The sequence below is a fragment of the Apteryx rowi genome, unplaced genomic scaffold, assembly GCF_003343035.1.
Source record: "Apteryx rowi isolate R43461 unplaced genomic scaffold, aptRow1 scaffold_56, whole genome shotgun sequence".
NCBI lineage: Eukaryota > Metazoa > Chordata > Aves > Apterygiformes > Apterygidae > Apteryx > Apteryx rowi.
This window is the reverse complement of record NW_020450827.1, coordinates 2,856,757-2,881,609: the sequence shown is the minus strand read 5'-3', so window position 1 is coordinate 2,881,609 and position 24,853 is coordinate 2,856,757. Positions and strand designations below refer to the sequence as shown.

The following is a 24,853-nucleotide window of genomic DNA, read 5'->3' as shown; positions in this document are numbered from 1 at the left end:
AGCAGCCTGCGGGGCCGCGGCTCCCCCCCAGCACCCAAACCCTGCCCCCGCGGCGCCCCTGCCACCCATCGCGCACCGCTCCCGCCGTCACGGCGCCGCTGGGGCCCAGCTCTGCACCTCTCCTTTAATAAACGCGGGGCTGCGGCCCGGCGCCCCCCGCTACTGCTGCAGGGCGGCCAGGCTCTCCTTCATCTTCCGGGCCATGGCGGGGAGGAGGCGCAGGTGCTCGTCGCCGCAGGCGGCCACGCAGGCGTCGAGCTGCGCCCGCACCCGCGCCTCGGGGCCACCCGCCTCCAGCGAGTCCCGCGCCTTGTCGTTGCAGTGCAGCGTGCAGCGGCTCAGGCGGTCCTGCGGGGGACAGGGCCGTGAGCCGCCCGTGACCCCGCGCCCCCGCCGCCCCGCCGCCGCCCCCCGGCCCTCACCTGGAAGCGCTCCAGCTCGCCGGTGACGATGGCCTGCGCCTGCGCCAGGGGCGCGTGGCACCGCTCGATGCACTGCTGCACCTGCTGCATGGAGGCCGCGCTGCTCTCGCAGCACTGCGCGCTGCACCGGAACATGGCGCCCTGCGGACACGGGGCCCGCGGGGGCCGTCAGCGCCCTGCGCCGCGACACCCGCGCGACGAGCGTGCAAGGGGCCGGCAGGGCCCGTGGCCCTCCGCCAAGCGCTGCCCTCCTGCCTGCGCAGCGGGGCGTGGGGCGTGCAGGGGGGGCACGCGGAGCTTGTGCGGGGCGGGCACAGGGCTTGCACGGTGCTTGCACGGGGGCTGCACAGGACGGGCACAGGGCTTGCACGGTGCTTGCGCAGGGGCTGCACAGGATGTGCCAGGGCTTGCACGGTGCTTGCGCAGGGGTGCAGAGAGCGTGCACAGGGTGTGCACGCACAAGGCTTGCACAGGGCTGCACGGAGCTTGCGCAGGGGCCGCGCGGGGCTCCCGTGGCGCTGGGCAGGCGGGCACAGATCCTGCCCGGAGGGTGCTGTGCGGCGGCGGCCGCCCGTACCTGCATGCCGCGGATGCTGTCCCGCTCCAGCCCCTGCACCATGCTCTCCACGGCCGCCTGCACCCGGCCCTGCGCCGCCTCCGCCATGCCCGGCGCGGCCCATCCGCTTCCCGGGTCGGCGCCGCCCCCGCCCCGCCCCGCCCCGCCCGGCCCCGGCGCCCGYCCCGCCGGGCTGTGCAGCGCCGCGCACCCGCCGCGCCCGGGCCAGCGGGAGCAAAGCGGGGGGGAGGTGGGAACTCACCGCCCCTCGGTCCCCGCTGCCTGCGGCCGGGGTCACGCTGCCCCCATCCGCCGGGATCACGCACTCCGGATCCACTGGGATCCTGTGCTGCAGATCCACCGGGATCACGCTCCCTGGATCTGCTGCAATCTTGCACCTGACAGCCAGGATGTTGCACCCCAGCTTGGCCGGGATCTTGCACCCCGCTTTAGCCTGGAGCTCGTGCCCTGGCTCAGCCGGGATCTTGCATCCCAGATCCACCGGGATCTCGCACACCTGATGGCCGGGATGTTGTATCCCGGATCCACTGGGATCTTGCATCCGGGATCCTCCGGGACCTTGCCCTGCACCTGGCTCAGCCGGGATCTCACACTCCGACACCGCCCCGGGGGCCCTTCCCAGGCCCCGGCTTACAGCTGCTGCTGGGCGAATCGTCGCTTGCTGTAAAACGGACAAGCAGACGCATCGGACCCGATGTTGCTCCCCGGCCCCGGCCCGCGCGGAGCCCCCACAGCGCGAGCGGCAGCACGTGCCAACCGCCGCCTCCGTCGCGCCGCAGCCCGGCCCGCTGCTCCCGCGGGACGCAGAAAACCACCCAAACACCTGCAAATAGCAGCAAACCCGCAGCGGGACGGACGCCGCGGTCGCTCCCGGCTGGCTGACGTGTGGGCTCACGCGCGCCCATGCACTTATTTTTATTGCTTTCACTTAAAAACACGGCGGGGCTGGCAGGGGGCTGAGCAGCCTCGGAGCCGCCTGCCGGGGGGGCTGCAGCGGCGCCGCTGCGCTAAAACGCTGCCCAAGGAGGAGCCGCCGCGGGCAGCTGCTCCCGGGAACGGAGTGGCATGTGGGGACACGCTGGGCCCGTGCCAACCCCAGCGCTGCCCTTTGCTCCCGGGGCTTTCGGTGCTTCACCGGTGCTGGCGGGGAGGAGATTATGTGAACGGGCACACGCTGCCCCTTGCAGTCACGTGCCTTCGCACGCCTTGGACCACTGCGCTTTGCAGGGCAAGCTGAGCTCCGCTGTGCTGTGATGCAATGCCCGCACCAAGATGCAATGCCTGTGAAGGATGCGATGCCCGCAATGCAGTGCCCACGCCGCGATGCCATGCCCGTGATGCAATGCCTGTGCCACAGTGCGATACCTGCACTGCGATGCAATGCCTGTGCTGCGATGTAGTGCCCGTGCTGCACTGCAATGCCCATGCCACGATGCAATGCCCACGCCGTGATGCGATGCCCGTGCTGCGGTGCGATGCCTGTGCTGCGGTGCGATGCACGTGACGCAGTGCCCGTGTGCACCACGGTGCGCAGGCAGCGATGCCCACGCCGCAGTGCCCCCCTACACTGCTCATGCCACCAGGCCCACGCCGTGACAGCCGTGCCACTCCGCTGGCCGCAGAGCCGGGAGCCCGGGGGCCATGTCAGGGCAGGGAGCGGCCATGCCCGCGGCGCTGCCAGCAGCGTCCCACCTCCGGTTAGACCCCGCACGGCGCCGGCGGGCAAGTGGCCGACGGCAGGCGGCGTGGGGAACCGGCCAGCCCACCGCTGCCGCCGCCGCAGTGACGGCAGCGGGCAAACACGCAGGGAATGCATGACGGGGCGAAACGCCTGCCGGCGCGGGGACGGCCACGGGAGCCGCCGGCTCCGGCTGCGCCGCCGCTGCCGCCCCGGGCCCCCACGCCGCCGCTATTTCCAGGCCGCCCCAGACAACGCGCTGACCCCTAGGAATTGTCTCGTCTATTTTTACTCATCCCTTCAGAACAGTTTGCTCTTTTTAAGGAGAAAAAAACCCCAACCCGCCCCCCCCGCAGCAGGACAAGGCAGTGTCGGAGCAAGCGCAGCCGGGCCGCGGCGCGGGGCGGCAGGACGGAGCCCCGCAGAGCCAGGAGGCCGCAGACCGCAGCTGGCCGCTGCCCCGGGGCCCCTCGAAAGACTGCAGCCGCCAGCGCTGAGCCAAGCCGCGGCAGCCCTGCATCCCCGCGCCGTGGGAAGCGCCGAAGCCCGCGGGCCCCCCCCGGCTCGAGCTGTTTGTTCGCTTTCTGCTGATCTGCACTCCTGCTGCTCCCCGCTGTGCCCCCGGCGTCCCGTTCATGCTCCCGCTGCCCACTACTCTTAGCCAAAGCAGCATTGCTCGCGGCTCACGCGTTATCTTTATAGCCGGGATGGTCCGTGGCACATCTTGGTCTCGCTACGCGGGGCGCTGCTGGCTGGGTTTGCAGGGCAGAGATGGGAGTAGCCGCAGCACTGGGGGGGCATGGAAATGGGGCTGGAAACTTTGCACGAGTTATTTCTGCCCTGCAAGCGCTGGCAGGGGCACAAAACCCAGCTTGTGCCTGCAAAGCACCGCCGTTGCTGCGGGAATCCAGCTGTGCCCGCGGGTGAGCAGCAGGGCAGTGAGCGGCGAGCCGGGGCAATGCCAGCAGGCGAAGGGCCCCGCGCGGGGCTGCAGCAGCGACAGGAGCCGGCGCTGCTTTCTTATAGGCGTTAAACCTCCAGCTGCTCTCTGCGATCGCACGTGGTTAAATGGGGGGGGGGGGGGACAAGGGAGCCGCTCGCTGTGGCCCCGCTCCTTTGCGGCAAGCCGGTCCCATGGCAGGGGGCTCGCGGCACCTCATCGCCCTGGCTCCGGCGAGCCCACGCTGGCCGTGGCCGCCCTTCCTGCCCCCGAAAGCCAAACACCAACACCCAGCATTCTGAAAAAGTGTCCTTTATATCACTTAAATAACTATAATTCAGGTATTAGGGGAAAAGAACAGCCAATCACAATAACATATTATAGAAATCAAAATTAATTTAACCACACAAAATAAATTAAAACATTAAATATTAACTTTCAGTGCAACATATACAGAAGACATTAGAGTAACCATGACTAAAAAAAAAAAAAAAAAAGCTTCAGGTTGGTTATGATAAAGACTATGAAAAGGATTAACAACTCAACTGGAGGTTAGAGCACCGGCCTGAGGAGGTTTCCTAGGATTAAAGGTTCATTTTATTATTAATAAAAGATCGCATCTGTCCCCAAAGTTAGTCTGGTCCATGCAGCGTCCTGAGTTTCGCTCCCGTTGCACGGTGCTCAGACGGAGGATCCCTCGGCCCTTCCTCAGCGAGGCCGAGTCGCAGCAAAACCAGCCACCGGCTGCCGCACGCGGCTTCGCGCCTTGCTTTGTTGGTTAAAAAAAAGGAATCCGAGCAGCGGAGGAGAAACCCAAGTTACGCTTCTTGGGAAACGCTCCAGCACCGCAAGGGGCACGAGGCGAAGCGGCTCGGCCGGGGGCAGCCGCGGCGGAGGAGCCCTAGCCGCCGGGGGAAGCCAGTCCGGGGGCAGCCGGGGACGCCGTACGAGGGCCCCGCGCCGCCCCACGTTCCTCCATCCTGCCTCACCGCCGGGGCGTCGCGGCCGCCGCGCTGCCGTTTCTCACGAGGTCCTGGAAGGCCAGGCAGGTGCGCGGGGAGGTGGGGAGAGGCGAGGCAAGACCGCAGCCAGCGCCCGGGCAGCCCAACTCCTCGCTGTTGGCAGCGGGGAAAAGCAACGGCAGCAGGGATTTCGACGCTGACCCGGCCCGGGACAAGCAGGGGGCCAACGCCGATGCTTCCCCCCGGTGCCGGCTGGGAGCAGGGCTGGACCGTGCCGGGCTGAGCGCGGCTCCCGGCCAGCTCCTGCGGCGCCAGGCGATGGGTCCCTCGTTCCCAGCGCGTTAGCTGCAGGGCTGCGCCGAGGCCAAGGGGAAAGGGGCTCGTGAACGCGAGCCAGCGTGGCCCCGTCGCGGCCGAGCGAGAGCGGCCCCCTGCCCAGCAGCCCGGGGCCTTCGGGGCCCACTTTGCACAGACCTTTTCCATCCTCAACTTAAAAGGCAAAACGGAAAGTGCATTGGGGATGCTGCGAGGGGACCCCCTGCCGCCGGCGAGCCCCAGGACTTGGCCTGGTGAAAAGGGGTGCAGGGGCACCCAAGGCCCCGTGCAAGCGCTCCGGGGAGCCCCAGGTCGGAGCCGAACGCTGCCCAGCACCGAGCGAGGGAGGCAATGCCCAGCTCCCCGAGCTGGGTCGGCCGGAGGGCAGAACGGGAGCCGCAGCCCGGGGCGAGCCCGGCTCGCTCGCGCCAGGTCAGCTTCCCCCTTCCCCACCTCCCCGGCTTGCTACTAGCCCGCGTTGAGATGGAGCGATAAAGCAGGTCTTTCCTCAGCCAAACAGCAAGAACAGGGCCATCTCCCCCCGGCACCCGGGTCTTGGGCTCCCTTCCCCCCCCCCCAGCGGGCGCTCGCAGCTCTCTGCACCGAGGGGCCCAGTGCCGTGCTCGGCCGCGGTTCCTGCTCCTACGGCCACACGGACCCGGCCCGGAGCGCGGGCGGAAGCTGGATTGTCACGTTGGTTATCAGGCTGCATCGCGCACCGGGGCGGCGGGCAGGGCCGCGAGCCAGGCAGCTCCCGGCCAGAGGCGGAGAGGAATCCGCTGACGCCCACGGGACCGGCTCTGGTCTCACGCTAGCGCCCATCGGGGCGATCCCGCTTCCACGCCGGAGGCGCCGTCAGGAAGAGTCCCCTTGGCTTGGAGGCGCCTATTCGCCCGTGGAGACGGCGGGCCAGGCAAGCGTTTCTGCAAGCCCTGGATCAAGCGGCAGACGCACGGCTTTCCAACACCCCCATTGCAACTATTTTGCTGCTGTCATCACCTCTGGGTCCTGTTTTGCACCTCTCGAAACTCGAAGAAATTAAAACCCCCAGTCGCTTCCAGCCCCAGCACCTTGCAAAGCTTTCTGCCTTTAGGCTTCAGACACAGAAGCAAGCGAAGCTCAAAGGCGTCTCCAGCCCGAGCCGGTGGCACTTCCTCCCTTCCAGCTGGTCCCCGTAAAAGGGAGCAGAGCACCGGCGGAGAGAAGACGTGTCCAGCCACCCAAAACGGCCAAGGGCATCGCGGCCAGGCCAGCGGGACGGCCCTGGGAAAACGTGACTCTTCCTCCCCGGGCGTCCAACCCTGCAGCAGACACGGGAAGCAAAGCGCCGGCCTCCCTGGAGCGTCGCAACGCGGGACGGACAGACACACTCCTAGTAAAACACGAGAGAAATCCAACCCGAATGGTCCGTACGCTCACTCCCCTCCGGTGTCCAAGCCCCTTCCCCAACCCGCTATCGTCGCAGCCGCGTAGACGTGACGCTGACCCACGTGCCACACGTCCCAGGCACCCAACGCCTGTAAAACAGTCTAAGTTCCCCTCGCTGTCACGGGGATGAGGCCCTTCGATCACGCCTTGGCTCCACGGGCCCAAACAGAGCGCGGCCTCAATTCGGCAGGGTTTGGCCAGCGCAGCAAGCGGCGTGGGGTGCACACGAGGTCCAGGGGGCCAGCGCGCACCTCCTGCCCCCCTCCCCTCCAGAGCGTTTGCTCATCAGCTCCCACAGGGGAAAAAATAAAGGAAAAGAAAGGAAAGAAGTTGTGTTCGTCTCCGGAACGGCATGGGCCTCCTCTGTCACGCTGTAGCCAGTCCATCCGCAGCAGCCAACGGACCCAGCTCCCCTTCAGACCACTGTGGAAGAAGCACAGGAGACGCAGGGTTACGCCGGCGGGGGGCTGCCGGCCCGGGGGACACAGAGCGCCCGCCGTCCGGGGGCGCGAGCGGCAGCCCCGCTCCTCCTACCTGTCTCCGAGTGGCAGCAGGACGCGCCGCCTTTCAGGAGCCCGCCGGGCTTCTCGTGTCGGCACACCACGGCTCGGCACCACTCACAGTGTTTTCTTACCCGACAGCAACTGAAACACAAGCAGGGCGGGGGATGTGGTAAAGAGTCAAGACCAATGTACTCGGGCCAAATCCTGCCCTTGGCCACCCCACGCTAACTCTGCTGACTCCAAGAGAGCATCTGGGGTCGTGCCCCAACTCAGCTGCGTGGAAGGACCGTCCTGGCAGGGGTGGCACCGCGAGCAACAGAGCCTGAGCCCCACCGAGGCCAGTGCACACCGGACACGTGCCGGACGGAAATGCAGGGCGGACATCGCGGCGGCCCGCGGGGCGCTGGGGGCAATGCGTGGCCAGCGGCCTCGTTGCACGGATGGGTTTGTGGTGGCAGGCTCCGTCTGCACCGCCAGGATACGCTGCTCTGGAGAAGGGCGACCGCCGCAGCCGGAGCCACGGCAGCCATACCGACCGGTCTGCTTCTTTGATCTCATTACAAAGCACTTCAGAGGCGTTCCAACATGCAGGGGAACGATGAAGCAACGCGCTTCCCACTGTGAACCTCTCCGTTCGGGAAACCAGCCACCACAACGCTACCCGTTCCTCTGAGTTACACAGCGGAGACATTAATTTTAGCTTATTAAAAAACACGCGCATTGCAACACGAGTATTATTGTCCCATCCTTCAAAGTTATCACCGAGGTCGGTTGCATCAAAGGGGACGAGCTGTTCCGTGCCATTCCAGTTATCCGGCACAACGCGCAGGACAGTTGCTTGAAGCTTCGCAGCAGTGGCTGGAAGCTTTTGGCCGTGTAACACCAGCGCGGGCAAGACTCGCTTTTCCCAGAGACAACCAACTCCACTAGCAAGGTAACGATAGCAGAGCACTTCATCGCTCATGTCACCCACATTAAAGGCAAACCATTAACACAGGAGCAAGACCAGACCCGAGACAATCATCTCCCTGTTCAACCTTTGCCGAATTTGAGGGCTCAGGCCTGCAGCAGAGCCTGCCGGGGGACCAAGCAGGACTTCGTACTCCCCGTGCACATGCCAGACTCTGAGCAGAACCCGATTTACGGCCACCTCTAGCTTTAACTGGAGCCGCAGCAGGCAGATTGCACCAAATTTGGGACTGTCTTTCCTGCCGCCTAGCTGGAAATGGGCCCAGCTTCATGGACATTTCTGAGTTTAGCCCACGTTTTGGGAAGCAGTTAGGAACCGGCCCCTCAAGTTAGCTTTGGATTTCACCCAATTAAGATAGCCTTCAAGGTGAGCAGGCTTTTCCTCAAGAAAAAAGTTTCCCTTGAAACGTAATTGCTTATCTTACTAGATAACGAATCATTAGGGGCTCCGGACTGATGTTTGAATGAGATCACACCCCACCCATCTCTTTGCAACCCCAAATAAGGACTCGGCAAAGGCCAGAGGCATCTCCTAAAGGAGATCCCACCGTTGACAATTGCACATGGGAGGGCAGGTCTTGGACAGCGCGGCGAGGTCTACGCGGATGTTTCAGCCCTGCAAAAGCCAGCGCCCAACCCCTCCTGGGGGAACAAGGCTTTGATTTCAGGGACCTGCTCAGCAAGCTGCGACCTGACCGCCTGCCGCATGTACTTACTGTATTAACACACACACCACAATGAGCACAACCGAGGCCACCACCGACACCACCACCAAGGCAGTTATTGTCTGCTTCTTCTGATTGGCAGCGACCACGGCGAGGAGATCCGCGTGTTCGCAGCGCGTCCCGACGTACCCAAAGTGGCATCTGCAAGGAGAGGGGAGAAGAGAATTAACCCAGAGCTGCCTGGCAGGTGTGCAAGCTCAGAGGCCAACAGGAGCGGGATTCAATTCCTCTTTTTTTGGAAATTCCTGCTGGATAGTCCAGAGGAGACACAAACAACCCTGAAAAGGCCCCTCCAGATATTAATCCTGCGTGCTTTTTTCAGGCAAAGCCCAGGCTGAAGTTAGCATGGCTTTTGCTCAATAGTAGTCTGTGAAATAAGGTATAAGCATTGAAAAATGCTTTGTTTTGTCACCCTCTTGCCTGGATGGCCATCATCCCCGGGAGGCATCAGCTGCCCCCGCTCCCGGACGGGCGGAGCGGCCGCAGCCCTGGTGAACGCTGCCTTCCCCTCGAGTGCTCGGCCCCGCTCCTTCAGCCAACACCCCGGTCCCCGCATCGCCAGGGCGCCTGGCGCAAGCAAAGCACTGTGCCCACTCTTCAGTCGCTCCGTCCCACTCTTATTCTCAATCTCGAGCCGAACTGTGGCAAGAGAGAGATGGAAGGGACTCGCTTGGGCTCACAAGCGGGTCGCCGCAGCTCTCGCGGCCGGTTGCTCTGCCCTGGACAGGGCAGACAAGACGCACTTACATGCATGCTGGCTTCTCCTCTTGAATCAGAAACCTGCAGGTCCCGTGGAAGCAGAACTGGCTGTGAGAGTCAGGACAGTCGTTAAAATGGGATCGCACTGCCGCGGCCACTGGGGGACCTGGAGCGGAGAGAAAAAGGAGGAGGATGCATTTCCGACCCCGTTCATGTGCCACGTCCGCTCTGGGCTGGCAGTGACCCGGACTTGGTCTAATGAAGGTCTGCATGTGTGTTTTACTGCTGGATTTAGTTTTAGGTGCCTAAGAGAGCACTGAATTTGAATTCATCGCCCTGAACAAAGGGAGCAAAAGAGTTCATCAGGAAGCACATCTTGTCCCTGCCAGCAGCTCGCCTAACGGCGTTTAGAGGCACGCACGGCCCTTCCCCGGCCACCGACGCACCCGCTTCGGGGCCTTCAGGGCTCTGCACTAGCCCTGGGCAGCCCCAGGTGCCACAGCTCGGGCGGCCAGAGCACAGCGGGGCTCCGGTGGTGCCTTGGGACCAGGCTGCAGGAGCTCTCCGCAATCCCACCCCCCCGCCAGCCTGCTCGCACCCACGCGAGCAGGGAACGCGCCCGGAGCCGGCGGCGGTGCATCCACCAGCGTCAAGGTGGGATCCGGCCCACAACCTGCAGACAAAGCGAGGGAGCGACGGGAGGCGGAGGAAACGGGCAACGGTGAAGGGGGACTATCGGCTCGCCCAGGTCCGGCGTCCCCTTCCCAAGCCGCGCAGCAAGCCCGAAGCAAGCAGCTGCTAACACTTAACGGAGCTAGCGCAGGGCATATGGGAACCTGCTCGCAGAATAAGCCTTCCCAGCACTAGAAGAATTTGCTGAAGAGCTTAAAGCTTAAAACCCTTCCTGGGGGAGGAGAGAGTTAAATAACATCTGGCGTGCGTGGAGCCTGCCCTGGTGGCCTCACTGGCAGGGGCAAACGTCCCGAGCAGCTCCAAACGCAGGCGCTCGGGAAGCAGGGGGACGCGAGAGCCTACGCAGCGAGCACCGGCTCCCCTTGCCGTGACACTGTTTTGCATTACGGCCCGCGCTGTTTTAAATTATCCTCCCCAGCAGATATGGAAAACAAATATCCTGCTTTCGGATTAGCCCTCATATAAAGCACATCCGATCCCTGTCGTTTCAAAGCCACCTCAAGTTCCTGTTTCCATGAATTTATGACAGGCTGGGGTAATTAAATCCACGTCTTTCTAATGCTTCCGGGTCTCGGGCAAGGCAAAGCAAGGAAAGATCTTGCAAATGCCTGTTTGTGAGCGGTATCGTAGCGAGACGGGGCTTGGTTCAAACAGTCCAGATGCTGAAAGAGAAAAAGACTGGCAGGACGATCTGGTGGCAGCGACCAGCCCTGCTGCTGGGATCCCCATCGGGTTTCCAGCTGGAGCAGTCAAACATGGTCCTTCTCACAGCCGTGACGGTAGGAAGAACAGCCAGAAAAACATCTGAGCGAGGTCTGGAGACATCAGCCAGGACCATCTCATAACCAGAGCTCGTTACACAATCCTCAGAGAACGAGGAGCCGAGATTCGGCCTTCACTGAGAAAAACCACCATCTTTCTTTGGGTCAGGGCAATTCGTGTGCCACAAGCATCCCGCGATAAAGCACACGCAGAGCGGCCAAAGCTCTCCAGCCTTCCTGCAGCATTTCTCCTGCAAGGTGGAAGTTCTACCTCAGCAAGCCACCTTGCCGGTGAAGTGAAAACGCCTCTGTCCTCGTGGCCCGTTCCCATTTCACGAGCACCGATTCCCTCCCAGTTCATTACTGTCTCACTAAGATGCCCTCTTCCCCCCGCAAAAATAGCCAGTTTGGGCTTTTAATCCACAGAGACAAGCCCTAAACACCATTGGCTTCATAGAAGGATCCCGAGAGCAGAGCAGGAAGCTCTTTCCAGGTCTTCGCAGCTCAGTGGCCCCAACCACTGGCATCCTGCTGGGATGGAGGAAGAGGCGATGTTTTCGGCCAAGCCCACCACAGAACCAGCACCATTCACCGGCCTCGTCCCGCATCCCAGTGACGCCTTTCCCAGCGCACCCCAGGCAACTCTGACAACCCCGCGAGCCCTTCTGGGGACCACCCCAACCTCCGGGCCACCCCTGACAGAGCCCCTCAGTGCCAGGCAGGCTGCAGACATCTTGGTAAGAGGGAGCTGCAGACCGCTGCCTCCTCCACTGCTCGCCAACATCCACCCGCAGCCATCCAACGCGCATGGACACTGCTCAACTTAGCGGGGCTGCAGCCACAGCCATGGCCAAAACCTCCATCATCAAAAGCTTTTCCGGACCAGGGAGACTGTCACCTGTTGGGAACGGTTGTGATGTAGCTGAGCCCAGCCTGGGACAGGGATGGACTGGATTAGTGCTTCGCAGCCCTTCGGAAACCAGAGGAGCCCTTCACTGGCAAACCACCACCCCCTGCCGCAATGCCGTCAACTCTGATGTGCAGCATCGTACAGGAGAGCCATGGTGACAGCCCACCAGGGCTTTGGACAGAAGACAAAACCCGATTTCAACTTCAGCCTGGGTGGGCTTTTCACAGTCCTTCTTCGGACTAGGAGACAGCGGTCCGCAGACCACCAGCAGAACGGGAGCTTGGCACCTAATGCCCCTGCCACCTCTCCTGTCCTGCTGGGGCTTGGCGTCGGTGAAGACCCACTGGCACGCATTGACCGTAGGACTCATGTCATCATCTGCAGTTGCTTTCCCAACCAGCTTCCAGATCAGTAGCAATTCAGCTGCTGCCAAAAAGCCACAAGCGCTCCGAGACTGCTCTGCACTGCACAAAGCCAAGGAACTATTTTAAGCCTTCGGCCGTGCTGCCGCTGCTCCAGCCAGCCCGTAGCCACGAGTCGATCGATGCACAGCACACGAGGACAACCAGGCTGCGAACCGGGCTAGAGCTACGTTCATCCACAGGGTGACCTCCTACAGGGAGAACCAACCCTACCGCCAGCAGCTATCACCAAAGCCCAGGACATCTCCCTAGCACGTATGCGGAGCCGCTGGGCAAGACACGGGGCGTTTTGCTTGCCCCTCTCTCACAGCGCCCCATTGCTCACCTCTCCCCAGGGAGAGCATCGTGCCCAGATGCCTAGTGAAACACGAAATACCGCCATCGCCCCCAGAGCAACCTCAACGCCGCTGCTGCCGCCACGGCACCAACCTGGGGCCTGTGGTTCGGCCAGGAGCCGGTCCCGGCTCTGCACATGAGCGAACCCTCTCCTGGCTCGGATTAAGCAGCGCCGCGGAGAGCAGCTGCAGGCCACATTGCGGGACTCGCGGCGCGGCCCTCCGGGAAGGGCCGGCTCCCACCGCCGAGCTCCGCCGCCGCCCTGGCCCGCTTCCCGGCCTCCCTTTCCAGCCCCTTTGTTTCATCCTTGCCGTCCCGCAGTTCCTTCCGCTCTCGTGGTGGCCGCCGCCGCCGCCACGGATGCTGAGCGGGTCTTTGTTGCTGCCTTTCAGGCCGCATTCTGCTCCGCAGCGGACGGAGGCGGGGGGATACAAAGCAGACAATGTCGCCTTTTAAACCGAAAGGGGGGAAATTTCGGAGCGTGCCCAGAAAGCCAGAGCTACGTCACGCTGCGACTTTCAGCGGGGGCTCTCCCCGCTGGGCCATCCGTCGAGGTTGGGCGTCAAACCCTTTGGCTTAAATGCCAGCTGTTTGGCGCAGAGCTAAGGAGGACCCAGCACCTTTCCTGGTCTCCTAATCAAATCCATGCACGTCACGAGAGCGCCCGAGCCCTGCAGAGGCTTTGCCTCCCGAGGAAGTCGCGGCTCTGCTCCAGGGCCAAGCTGCTGCTTCGCTCGCACCAGGGCTTTACGCAGCTCCCGTTGCGGCGATACGCCAAGGCAGAGTCCCCTCGCCTTGTCCGCCCTCGTTCCTCCTCCTGCTCCGGCCTCTCTCCTCTCCCCGGCTCCGCTCCCTTGTGCACGAGGCACGGCGGGCTGCCAGGACCGAGCCGGCCCCGGCTCCGCGCCGGCGGGGCTCGAGCCTGCTCCGGGCAGCCGGGAGCTGAGCTGTCACACACGCCGGCTCCCACCAGCACCTCCCCAATCCGTCTTTCCAGCCTTTTCTCACGTTCCCAGCTTCCTCCTGGGCATCCTGCCACCCCCGAATCGCCGCGTCCCAAAGAGCTTTCCAGCGCTCCCCCCGCTCTCCCCATGAAAACCCTACTATCCTCCCTGCCAGCTCCCGCCGCAGCCAAGGTCCCTTCGAACAAACGGGCTGTTTTAAGCCGGGGAAACCCACGGAAACTCGCCACTCCCCCGCCAGCGACGCCTGCAGCGGGGAACGGGAGCCTCCTTCCTCCGAGTGTTTTCCGTGGCAAGCCATTATCAAGCTGCGAGCCGCCCGACAAAGTGCCGTTTTCCTGCCCGCCGCTTCCAGGCCTCTGCGTGGCTTCCACCCCTCCGTGGCCTTGTACCGGCCACGAGAGCCCAGGCCACCGAGCTCCCGCGGGGCGCACGGGGAAACGAGCCGCTTTGCAACGCTGCGGCGCCCCAACGGGGTGATCCCGGCGTGCCGCAGGCTGCCTGCGCCCTCTGCAAACCAGCCCGACCTCGGGCAAGCCGTCTCCTCCGTTCCCCCGTCTCGCAGGGGGCGGATGGGCAGCTTAAGCCGTTTCGGTCTGCAAAGCCCCCCCGAGCCTCGGACGCGGGGAGAAGGCAGCCTGGAGGGCAGCGGTGCTGGGCCAGGACGAGGCGGCGCGGGAGCAGTTTGCAGCGCCTGGGCGTCTCGCGGCCCCGGTGGCCGTCGCGGAGAGAAGGTCCGGCTCCAAAGAGCAGCCGAGGCGCGAGGGGGTGCAGAGCGGGACGGCCGCCCTGGTGCCGCTTCCTCAAGCCCCGCTATTTGCTTAGTGGGATTTGATCCGCGCTTCACGCACGCCCGTCCCAAAGCGCGGCTCTGCTGCCAGGCTCCACGGGCTCGCGGGAAGCGCTCCCCCTCGCTCCGAGAACACAGTTGCCTTTAACATGCACCGGTTAATGCGGCCGAAGCATCAATCTTTCCAGCCCAGAAAGGAGGTTTTATATCCCTGCCAGGAGCCGTGTTTACAAACAGGCTTCCAAGAGAGGCAGATGCCTTTTAACCTGGCGCTGGCTAAGCGAGCAGGGATGTATGAATCGGCCACTCACAAACCTTCCAAAGCTGCTTCACTTTGAAGCCCAGCAAACCATTAAAAAAAGCCCAAGACATCCGGCCAGCTCATGTGCCGCTGCCCAAGGCCGGCGCGTCCCCCGCGGACGCAAGCCCCCCGCGGCGCCCCTGCGACTCGCTCGGCTTCTCCAGCCCTGGACAGAGCCGGCGCGGGCCAGCAGCGCCCTGGGACACGGCTCCTCCCCACCTGCCCCCTCGGAAGCGGCAGCCCAGGGCTGCGAGAAGGGGCCGGAGGGGCGGCCGGCCTGGGGGAAGCCGAGGACCCGCAGCCACCACCGCCCCTTGTACTCGTTTTATGAATGAAGCAGTTTATCGGGCGTAAGAGGCTCAGCTGCTCCGCGAACGGCATCAGGCGCTAGCAGCTGCCCCGCCGGAGCCGCGGCACATTTAATGAGCAATATCCTACCTCTAACAGCGCGACCTCGGGCCGAGAGGAAGCGCTCGCTCTCGCCGCGAGGTTTCCTTCCCTCCCCAAGGGCAGCGTCTTCTCCTGCCCTCCGAGCCGGGGTATCAGCACCCCCAGAGCAGGCTCCCAGCGCTGCACAGCCGCCTGCGGCGCTAACCCATACCACATCCTCGACAAGGGCTGTCCCGCATGCCAAGCGTCCCTCCCTCGGATTCAGTCTCCCGCACACAAGGTGTCCGGGGCATCCCCGCGAGCATCCCGAAGCCTGGGCAGCGCTGGCGGCACGTGGAGCGCCTCTTGCACAGCGGCTCCCGCCAACGCCGCTGCGCTCGCTCTGCGCCACACCGGACCCGCGAGAACCTCCGAGGCCGCGGGCGCCGGCCCGGCCCCCTCGCAGGCTGCAATGTCCCCAGCTCGGCTGCCACTGGTGCTGGGCAGGGTGGCGCTGGCCCGGCTCCTTCGCGGACCGGCGCACTAGCAGCAAACGCCGACGGAGGCGCAGGGCTGCTGCTCTTGCACAACCTGCCACAGGCGGTTTTCTCATTTTCCGCACCAGGAAAAACAAACAAACAGCCGGCGATCGGCTTTGCTCCTGCACCCAGGGCCGTGCCCCCGGCCGCGGCATTGCATGCTCCACCAGCGCAGGGCCTGGGACCCATCCCGGGTAATTTTAGGTGAACGAGCAGGGCTTTTGCGCTGCCCTGCCTGCCCTATTAGAGCCGCGGAGGCAGCGAGCGGCGCCCCGCGCTCGCCTCCCGGAGGGCTCTGCGCTGCTGGCAGGGCCCCCCGGTCCCCGAGGGCAGGAGCAGCCGTCCAGCAGGTGCCGAGCTCCGAGCAGACGGCTCGCGCCCAGCCCAGGGGCTCCATCCTGCGCCTTCATTCAGAGCTGTTGAACACCCCGCGTCCCCCCCCCCCCGACGCTGCCTTCCCCAGGCCTTGGCGTTGGCGGTGTTTTCAGCTCGTCCTTACCACCCAGCCGCTGCTCGACACGGCTGGCACCCCGAGGGACGCCCCAGCGCAGAGAGCCCGTCACCGCGGGCGGGAGGTACCGCTGCCCCGGGAGGCCCCAGGCGCGTGACCAGCGAGGAGATTAAACGACGCTTGGGAAAAAGAAACGGCTGCGAAAGCAGGCTCTGCTCCCCACCTTCCCCCCAGCCGAACTTTGCTCCAGGCCAGCTCAGGAAAACATTTGGTCACAGGCCGGTGGCCGTTTCTGAACTGGTGGAAACGCAGCCCGGCTGACGTGGGAGGTGTTTCTCCTGGCACCGCGCTGGCAAACGTCCCAGGAACCGGCTCCCGAGCCGGGGTCACCCCTGTGCCAGCAGCCTCCGGCACCCGTGACAGCCGCGGTCTCTCGCGGGCGCTCCCCAGCGCTTGCCGCCGCTGCCCCACGCTGCCGCCGCCACACTCGCCCCGTCCCCTCCGGCTGCCCTGGACTGCGCACGGGGAGGGCGCATCCCCAGGGACCTGGGTCCTACAGGCATTTTTGAAGCTCGTCACCGAGCGAAACAAAGTCTCCAGCCTGCTCCGGGATGTGTTCAGAGCACTTCTGCCCTGAGCCTACCTACAACGCCTGACACTTGAACAGCGCTGGACTCCGGCCATCCTGGGTGAAAGAAGGCGCTATTCTCTCCTAGCAAGGCTGTAATTATTGTGTAAACCCTGAACGACTGCAATAGCTGTGAAACACCTTCCCCTGCCACTCGGCGTTGACGGAAAAGGCTGGGGCTCGGTTAGTACCAGGCACATCCGAGCACAGCGAGAACCTCTTACAAATCCGATCCGCACTTTGATCTCCGGGCCATCATTTATCCCCAGGGGCCTCACGGCTCCCGAGAGCTCCTCAGGGAAGCTGGACTAGTCCTAAATGGGAACAACAGCCCCAAAGGCACCCTGCGAGAGTCACAAGCCAAGCAGGGCTCAGGAGGAGGAGGAAGAGGAAACCTTAATGCAACTCCCCAGGCTACGCTCCCCAAATACTCAGATTTAGCAAACCCGAGGCATCCGTGCTGAGCAGCCCTGCTCCTGCGCACCCCTCCCCACCTCCTCCCGCGCTGGTTCGGACCAACGGCTTTCGGGAGGGAAGGGGCCAGTCCCAAGCACTTTCCACCCCGGGGTTTAGAACGGGCCAACCCAGCTGCCCTGCCAAATTTGTGAGCCAGACAGGGTCTCCATGGGGAGGAGGCCGCCGGCAGACGCTTATGCAGCCCCATCCCACCCACGGAAAGACACAGCTTCCTGCCCGTTCCTGCACAAGCCATCGACACAGCAGCCGCAGTAACCAGCAGGGCACTGCGAAGCCCCGGTAATTAGCTTCCCACTGCAGCCTCCCCCAGCATCACGCCAGCTCTTGCCCAATCGCCTAACGAGGGAGCCCCCGCCGGCGGCAGCATCGCGTGCCCACGGCGAGAGCCAGGAATTCCCCAACACCAACCTAGCGAGGGCTTTGCCCACGTGCCCTCCACTTCCAAGGGCTCCTTGCCAGGCGGCCCGAGCGGCTGGGAGCAGGCTGCTCCGAGTTAAGCTCTCCGCGGGCTGGATAAGCGGCAGATAAACTATTGCCAGTTTTCTTTTGTGGCTCTTCCAACAGCTCAGCTTCCTCATGCCACCAAGACTAACGAGTTATAGGCAAGTCCGCTTACGTGCCAAGGTGAAAGGTGAGCACTGCACGCAGCAAGGCGGCCAACAACTGCTCCTCACACTTCAGCGTCTCGCCAGCAAAGCTGCTCGCCAAACGCCCGGCTCCGTGCACGGTGCAGCTGAGAGCCCTGCCCTCCACCCCCGCCCTCCTGCCACCTCCACGCAGCTGCAAGCACAGCGCGGAAAACGCAAGCCCCGCAGCTGGTGTGCGCTGGGCCGCGTGCCAAGGAGGGCGTCTGCTCCTTGAATCCCATGATGAAAACCCAGAGGGGATGCCCAAAGCCAGAGCCAGGAGGGCAGGCTTGGAGAGACCTCAGGGAAACATTACGTAAAACTAACGGTGCTGAGCTGCGGGTGCCGCGAGCGCTCGGGCAGGGCTGCAGAAATGCTTTTGAGCCGGTGGAGAGCGAGAAACCCGAGAAGAAACATGAGATCTGCTTGGAATCAGTGTTCGAGCAGGGGGGCAGCTCGAGCGGCTCAGCCCGGAGGGCAGAAGAGACTTGCATGTTGGGCCGACTACTAGAAAGTTCAGACGGCAAACTCACCGCTCAAGGCTGATGTTGTGTTCTCCAGGGCATGGCACACAGCTACGAAGACACCTAGGGAAAATTTTGAGAGAGACAAGTTAGAGGAACAATATGGACCAACAGGCAGTTGACCTGAACAAACCAGGGAAGGACCTAAATTGAATGCTCTTCAGTTTTTAGACAAACTTGAGAGATACGAGAGTCACAGGTTTTTAAAAGGAAAACCTATGATGTTTAATAGGGCATTTTAAAACTGGTATGGAGACTAAAAACAATCTCCAATTTGCACTTAAAATATCCAAGTTGGTGTGCTTTAGAATAACAGAATGGAGTGCATGTCTGGGGTCTGCATAAATACGACAAAAAAGGGCTTCCACCCATTGATGGGGCAGAATAAACAAGACCCTAAAATAGTGTTTTCAAGGTTCCTGGCAATGTTCATCTTCAGAAAGTGCTGGAAACCTTAAAAAGCCCTTGCAAGGCAACACCCCGAGCTAAGTGGGAGATGGATATCTAGTTAGCTGTGCTGTCACACAGCTAAGTTTAGAGTATCACCTTCGTGCTCTTTGCAATTAATAGTCAGCTCAGCTGCATAACAGTCACAGATCCCACAAATCCCAATTCATCCCAACTCAGCTTTCTACCATCCCTGCCTCGCCTCCTGTGTCTGTGCATAACACTGCGTGCCACGAGCTCGCTTACCCAAAAGCCACCATCCTTCAAAGCGAAGCACCTTCAGGCTGCACGGCCAACAAGCCGTGCTTAAGCACTGCCTCTGCCCTGTAGCCCTCTCTGCACCGAACCGCGTTAGCCCAAGGACACGCTCTTCCTCTCCACAGCTCCCATCCCAAATCTCACCGACAAACGCAAACAGAACAAAGCAAGCAGCTGCCCCGGGAGCCTGGCCGTGTTAAACCCACAGTCACCTCACCTTACTCAAGCACATGGCTTTTCCTGCACAGCTTTACAGGCTGTTGAGGAATTGCACGCACATATGGAAGCCTTTGATGCGGAGGCACCTTCCAACGCTGCACCGACGGCAGCTCTTTCCTTGCAGAGCTGGCGGGGGAGGTTATCCCCTTTCCATTACACCAGCACAGATGTTTCCCGGCCAAAGCTCACCAGAGCTCTGCCCTACACCAGTATCTGGTCTCTGACAAATAAATAGTCTTTGTGCTGCTTATAATAAATAAATAAATAATCCCTCGTGCGTCAGACAGAGGAAACTCTGCAGCCCACAACCAGCTCTTCCTGACCACTGACACATCACGACTGGACCCAGATTCTGACACTCGAGATTTCTACACTGACTACTTTAACCCAGCACATGCTTATTTGCAAACTCAAGTGTCCAGACCCCACTTGGATTTGGGTGAGTTACCAGCATCGCAAATGTGCCGCAGCGGCACGTCCCGCAGCACCTCCTCCCTCCTCCTCAGCAGCCTGCAGAGGCACTACCCCTGCTGTCCCCATGTCCCACAGTTACCCAAAGCGCAGATCAGCCCTCCAGTCGCGTGAAGAGGCTGGGCTTAAAGAACAGAGGTTATGTTAAAAGAGGATTTTTTGAGGGAGTTTGTCAGACCATGAAGAACACCATCTCACTAGCAGACACCTGGGCAAGAGGAAGTGCCACACACGCAACAGGCAAACGTGAACCAAAGGAGAGAACATCGAACAACCTAGCTGCCAGCAAAGGCACCTGCTGTGCGCTCCGTCTCTTGAATTAAGTGGGCAAAAGTCTCCTGCGAACGCCACTGCTCTTCTCTGGACACCCACAAGCTGCAGCTTCGTGCTCGCTGCCCGAGCTCAGCCTCCCTGGCGTCGCTGGCAGCAGCGGTTCGGCCAGGCCACGTTCGGCAGCTGCCGAAACAGCCAGGTTTGTCAGCCGAAACCCAGGACGCCGGACACCTGCAGCAATGCCGCAGGCGAAGCGGGAGGGTACACGCGGGCTGCACGGGAGCCGCTGCCACGGGCCCCGCGCTGCCGCCCTCGCCACGCTCCCAGCACGCGCAGAGGGAGCTGGTCTCAAAAGCGCACGCAGAAACACCCGGCCAGCACTAGTGGGGGCATTTTCCAAGTGCTTAAACGGGCAGGTTCCTTTCGTACACTGCAGATTCCCCTGGACGAAGGCAAGTTTTACTTCAGGAACAGGGAGCAAGCCTGGGCCGTCGTCCAGGAACTGAAGTCACGACTTCTGGCTTACGTCTGGGTCTCGGTCTCTGCTGCTTGAGCTACAAGAGTAGCTTCAGAGAGGAGAAATAACGCGCCCAGCTCTGACAGATACTTCCCGAGGGAAGAGCAGTAAGACAGCATCATACTTGCACATCATCGGTACATACAGCAGTCATTCTCCCAAACGTCACCCACCAGAGCACGAGCCCCAGCGTACGAATAACCGAGAATAAAACCACCGTTCTTGTGGGGGGAGGCGAGAGGAAATCCTTGCAACCAAGAGAATTTAACCGGGCAGATCAGTCCCGGGGCGTGAAGCCAGATGGGGCCAGCAGATCCCGCACCGCAGCCTCCCTCCTGCACACTCCAATTCTGCCTGCAGGGACGTGTTTGACCCAATTACTTGTATTGGTTTAATGAAATCTTGCAGACAGCCTTGAACTGAAGGCAACAAGCAAGCGAGAATGCACAACAGCCCGGCAGGTTTGTTTGTACGGTTAATCGCACCAAGTGAAAATCATGGGAACTCTCCTGATTTTTGGCTTCTCCCCATCGCACTACGGAGCCTGCCTGCTCCCTGCATTTTCTCCCTAGGGAAAGTTACTTGGAGACTAAACTGCCTCCTCTCGGCTGTCTTTTTGTTATGCTAACCTGGGCTACCCCCGGGAGCTGGCAGCGATGCCAACTCAACCCCATCCTGTAGCAAGCCGGTAGTCCACACAGCGGAAGATGCTTTCCCCAGCGCTGCACCCTTTCTGATCCGCTCTCCCGATTTGGCCAATACCCACGTTTACACACAAGGCAAAGGAACTGCGTGCGTTAGCTTGGGAAAGGGCTCAGCCCTCGGTCCTAGGGCAGCCGGACCATCGCCTCCCACTTCCTCGTTTATCCAGCCAAGGCTGCCAGCTCCTGCCCAGAAACCCACACTCAGCTCCTGGCTGTTGCGATGGGGACGAAGAGGGCTCGGACGCCACTTCTTCCCAGATGTGCTCTCGCATCTGTAGCAACGGCTGATGTTCCTTCTGCTGACAGGTATAACGTGCCGCTCAGTTGCGTTAAAGCCATTTGTTTGAACGAGGCCAGCTAAGAAAGCAAGCTAGCTCACTCCATGAGATCACCTCGTCCTTAGTTACTACTCCACCTACCTCTGCGTCACCTCTAGCTTTTCAGTTGGCAATGATTTTACATTTATGACGCTGGCTTAGGGCTGCACCCGCACAAGAAACACTCTTCTCCCCCCTAGTGATTTCTTCCGGACAGCTAGTGTTGAGACTCCCTGTATTTTGTTCAATACGCACTGGGATACTGGGTATCCCTGACATTTCCAGTAGAGTCAAGTGCCTTACAAAAGCACAGAGCATTTGCACAGTTATTTATACCATTCTAACTTGAGATTCCCCCCCACAAAAACAAGGCTACGTTTGTCAGACAATACTGCAGGCTAAGGCTGCTCGGGGGTAATTCTAGTAGCAGCCCTTGCTTTATTTTGGCAGTCCCTTCTCAGCCCCACTCTCAGTTTGTCCCTTCCAAAACCAAACCAAATCCTGTACCAGCTTTTTAAATTTATATTAAACCACGCTTCCATCCATATTAGCCAACCTATCCGTTACCTACTCGCTTGTAAAAGCCCCCACCGTTACCTTCCGGGAACCCTCTGCTTTGGAAAGATCTCCTAAAAACAAACATAGCCAAGCCTGAGACCTCCTAAACCCAGGCTCCTGGTGTGAGATATCCAGTGCTCAAGACCCTCCCGACTTGCAAGCAGACAAATATGCACTTTACAACTCTGCTTTGTCTCAAATATGCTGGGGAAGCATCTGCTGCAAACCTCTGCTTCTCCTCCACCATTAATAGCTGTATCATGATAACAGCAAAGGGCACCATTACTGCGGGAACTGCTCTCGCTCCCAGCGTCTCTTAGCCTCCTGGCTCCCTCGCTGCTGCCAGCCTGGGATTTCTCCCCTCCACAGCCTGCCCGGCTTCCCAGACAGGTTTCCCAGTTCACAGCCTGTGGTCCCGTCGCTCGCCAGCCGTTGTACTCCTGCCGTATCAGTTCGTGCCACCTCCAAGCGCCGCCTGCAGATCCTGCATCTGCACCAGGATGAGCCATGACGAAGGGACAACCTGGCTTCTCCGATGACTAACAACGCTCTTCTTGAGGAGCTCCCAGTTATCGCTGGGGTTTGTTTCCTGCCTGAAGTTTTCCCTCCTAATCAGCTTTGCTCATATTTTCCCTTTGGCTCTGCAGATTAGCCCTTTTCAGCCACCAGGTGCATATATATAGAACAGAAGAAGGGTGAGTGGGAGGAGGTTCCAGCTTCTCTTGTTATTTTAAGCCAATACTCCAATCTATTGTTTAGATAAGGTTTATAAAAGTGCTCTTCTCAGGATGCGGTGTCTGGAACATCGCATAGACTTAAACAAAACCTGGGCCCGAGGCCGACAGAAGCCAGACAGTCCCTCATATATACCCAGGGGAGAGCTGGGTGCTGAACTGGGAAGGGAGGCCAAGGAGACCAAGAGCCTCAAGCAACGGCTGCAATGGGTTCCTCTGCCAGGGGTCGGACCGGGGACTTCCAGAGCTGAAAGCACACGGCTCAGCACCCCGAGACTGGGGACCACGAGCCCTCCCTGGGGCAGGGTGTCGAGGGGATGCGCTGCCCACACGCCTAGCAAGCGCCCAGGCCCAGGAAGGCTCCCGGCAGAGGAGGGCTGAGTGACCACAGAGCAGAGGCTGTGTCCAGCTCAGCTGCACACCCGCTCCACACCCCACAGCCACAAAAACACCTGCAGCCGTGAATACACAAGGTCAAAAGCCACAGCAGGAGCAAGGCACCACCGGCAGAGAACAGAAGCGGTCTGGTGTCACCAGTGTTGACAGCGCGGACAAGACAGTTGTTGAGAAGGATAGAGCATTCCTGTATCAGGTGATGGGCATCTTGGAGGGAGAGCAGGACTGCAAAGGGATGCCTCAGAGGGAACAAAGTGCCAGGGAAGCAGCGAGGATACATTTTGGTGCAGCTGTGGATAGCAGCATGGCCACAGAGAACATAAATAGGCAGCACAGGAGGCAAAGGGTGGAACGGGGCCAAGACAAGTTACTTTCCTGAACCCAAGTGCTCTAAAAAGCCTCACTCATTTAAGCCACTGTTAGGTTTGCATTGCATTCCCCCTGACCCAGGCTTGACCACAGAGTCACCAAGGCTTAAGAGGAAAGCAGTAACCAGTCCCAAGTCCTCAGGGCCAAGTGCGCACATCTGTGCACACACACAGCCCTTCCCTCGCCAGGTAGGGCTTCTGGGCAAAACAATCAGAAAACTTACAATCCTTCTTCTTAGGAACAGCAACAAAAGCAAAATAAGGTCCAGGAAACACTGCTCTTTAAGCTAGTCCTGCATCAAATAACGCCGGCCCCGTACAAACTGCCAGGCAAAGGCTGATTTGCTGTCAATACTATTACCAAAGTACTAGTGCTTGTAAGAAGCCCAGGCTCGACCTCTCCTCTCCCTGCCCTGGCCCATCTGCATCTGGGCTAAACGCCCCTTCCAAAAGACTTTGCAGTGCTGCCAGCACCAACCACCTGCAGCCGCACACCTGAGCTGCGGCAGGTATCAAAGCCTCTGAGTCTGGCTCCCTTTTCCCCAGTTCTCAAGGCTGAGTAACACATTCGGATCCAAACCCACCTTCCGCACGATTTGAGCTGGATCCAACCTCAGGTACTGGTTTGAGGTCTTTCTGTTCAGCGACAAACAGCGCGATTCCAGTTCCTCAGTACCTCACCCATCTCCCGGGTAAAACAGCATATTAACATCCTGTCCTTTTAATTGCAAATCAGGCAATATCCTCTCGCTAATTAAGTCTATCCCAAAAGAAATTAAGAGACTAAAGGGCTGATTCTACCATCAGCCCTACTTAGCAAGTCACCGCGAAAGAGCATTCCCACAAGCAAGGAGTGGTTAAGCAAATGACTACAAAAGGGACTGAAGCCAAATGTCCGTAGGATTTAAGAAGCAAGAGACGACTGATTCATAAAATTAATAGAGTGCAAGACAATGTATAACTGGAGGGATCTTGTGCAGTCATTACGCATTAGAGTCTCCCGCAGAAAGCGCTATGCTTAAAAACAAAAACATTTACAACCGCTTTAGCGCTGCCGTTTCAGGTTGTGTGTTTCATTGAACGCCACCAGCGCTGTTGAGCAAGGAAGCAGGCAGAGCTCCGCCGGTGCTCCACCGCCGGCGCGCCGGTGCCCTCCTGCAGAGCGCCCGGCTCCCGGGGTCCGGCGGGGCGAGCGCCACTTGCAGCCGGAGCTCGGAGGCCCCCGGGCCGCAGCACGGCGCCGCGGCCGTGCGGGAAGCCGCCACCCGAAGCTGTCCCCACCCGCAGCCGGATACGGGGACCTCTCGGGTCCCCGAACGGGACGAGACTCAGGAGGTCGCCAGCCACCGCGAAACGGTCCTGGTTCACATCACCTGAAACCGCCCCGCGATTTCAAGACGTTCCGCCTAAGTTCAGACCGAGGGAGGAACTCGGGCGCTACTTTTTATTCTAGAGACAGCTCATGCAAAACAGCGCTAGCAGGTACCTCGAGACTTCCCCCAGCCCACACCGAGCCGCCGAAGCTCCGAAAAGCCTCAGCGCCGCGACAGGCCGAGTCCAACACCCCGCACCCCAAACACCCGC

The 24,853-nt window shown here is 61.0% G+C and overlaps 2 protein-coding genes across 2 annotated transcripts in view; both read right to left on the bottom strand.

Moving 5' to 3' along the window:
• Positions 1 to 110: 110 nt before the first annotated feature.
• On the bottom strand, positions 111 to 1,106 carry FAM136A (family with sequence similarity 136 member A). Its single transcript, XM_026081827.1, has 3 exons — positions 1,000 to 1,106; positions 423 to 563; positions 111 to 348 (listed from the first exon to the last, which is right to left on the bottom strand). The coding sequence occupies exons 1-3, from the start codon at positions 1,084 to 1,086 to the stop codon at positions 160 to 162; spliced, it is 417 nt and encodes a 138-aa protein (XP_025937612.1). The 5' UTR covers positions 1,087 to 1,106; the 3' UTR covers positions 111 to 159.
• A 2,866-nt stretch (positions 1,107 to 3,972) lies between these two features.
• The window catches only part of TGFA (transforming growth factor alpha), a 23,333-nt gene continuing 2,452 nt past the window's right edge, over positions 3,973 to 24,853 (bottom strand). Inside the window, exons 3-7 of the mRNA XM_026081691.1 lie at positions 18,017 to 18,130; positions 9,267 to 9,384; positions 8,511 to 8,660; positions 6,857 to 6,966; positions 3,973 to 6,745 (exon numbers count right to left, since the gene is read on the bottom strand). Of these exons, the coding sequence (XP_025937476.1) occupies positions 6,738 to 6,745; positions 6,857 to 6,966; positions 8,511 to 8,660; positions 9,267 to 9,384; positions 18,017 to 18,130 (500 nt within the window). The 3' untranslated portion in view covers positions 3,973 to 6,737. The remainder of the gene's footprint in view (positions 6,746 to 6,856; positions 6,967 to 8,510; positions 8,661 to 9,266; positions 9,385 to 18,016; positions 18,131 to 24,853) is intronic.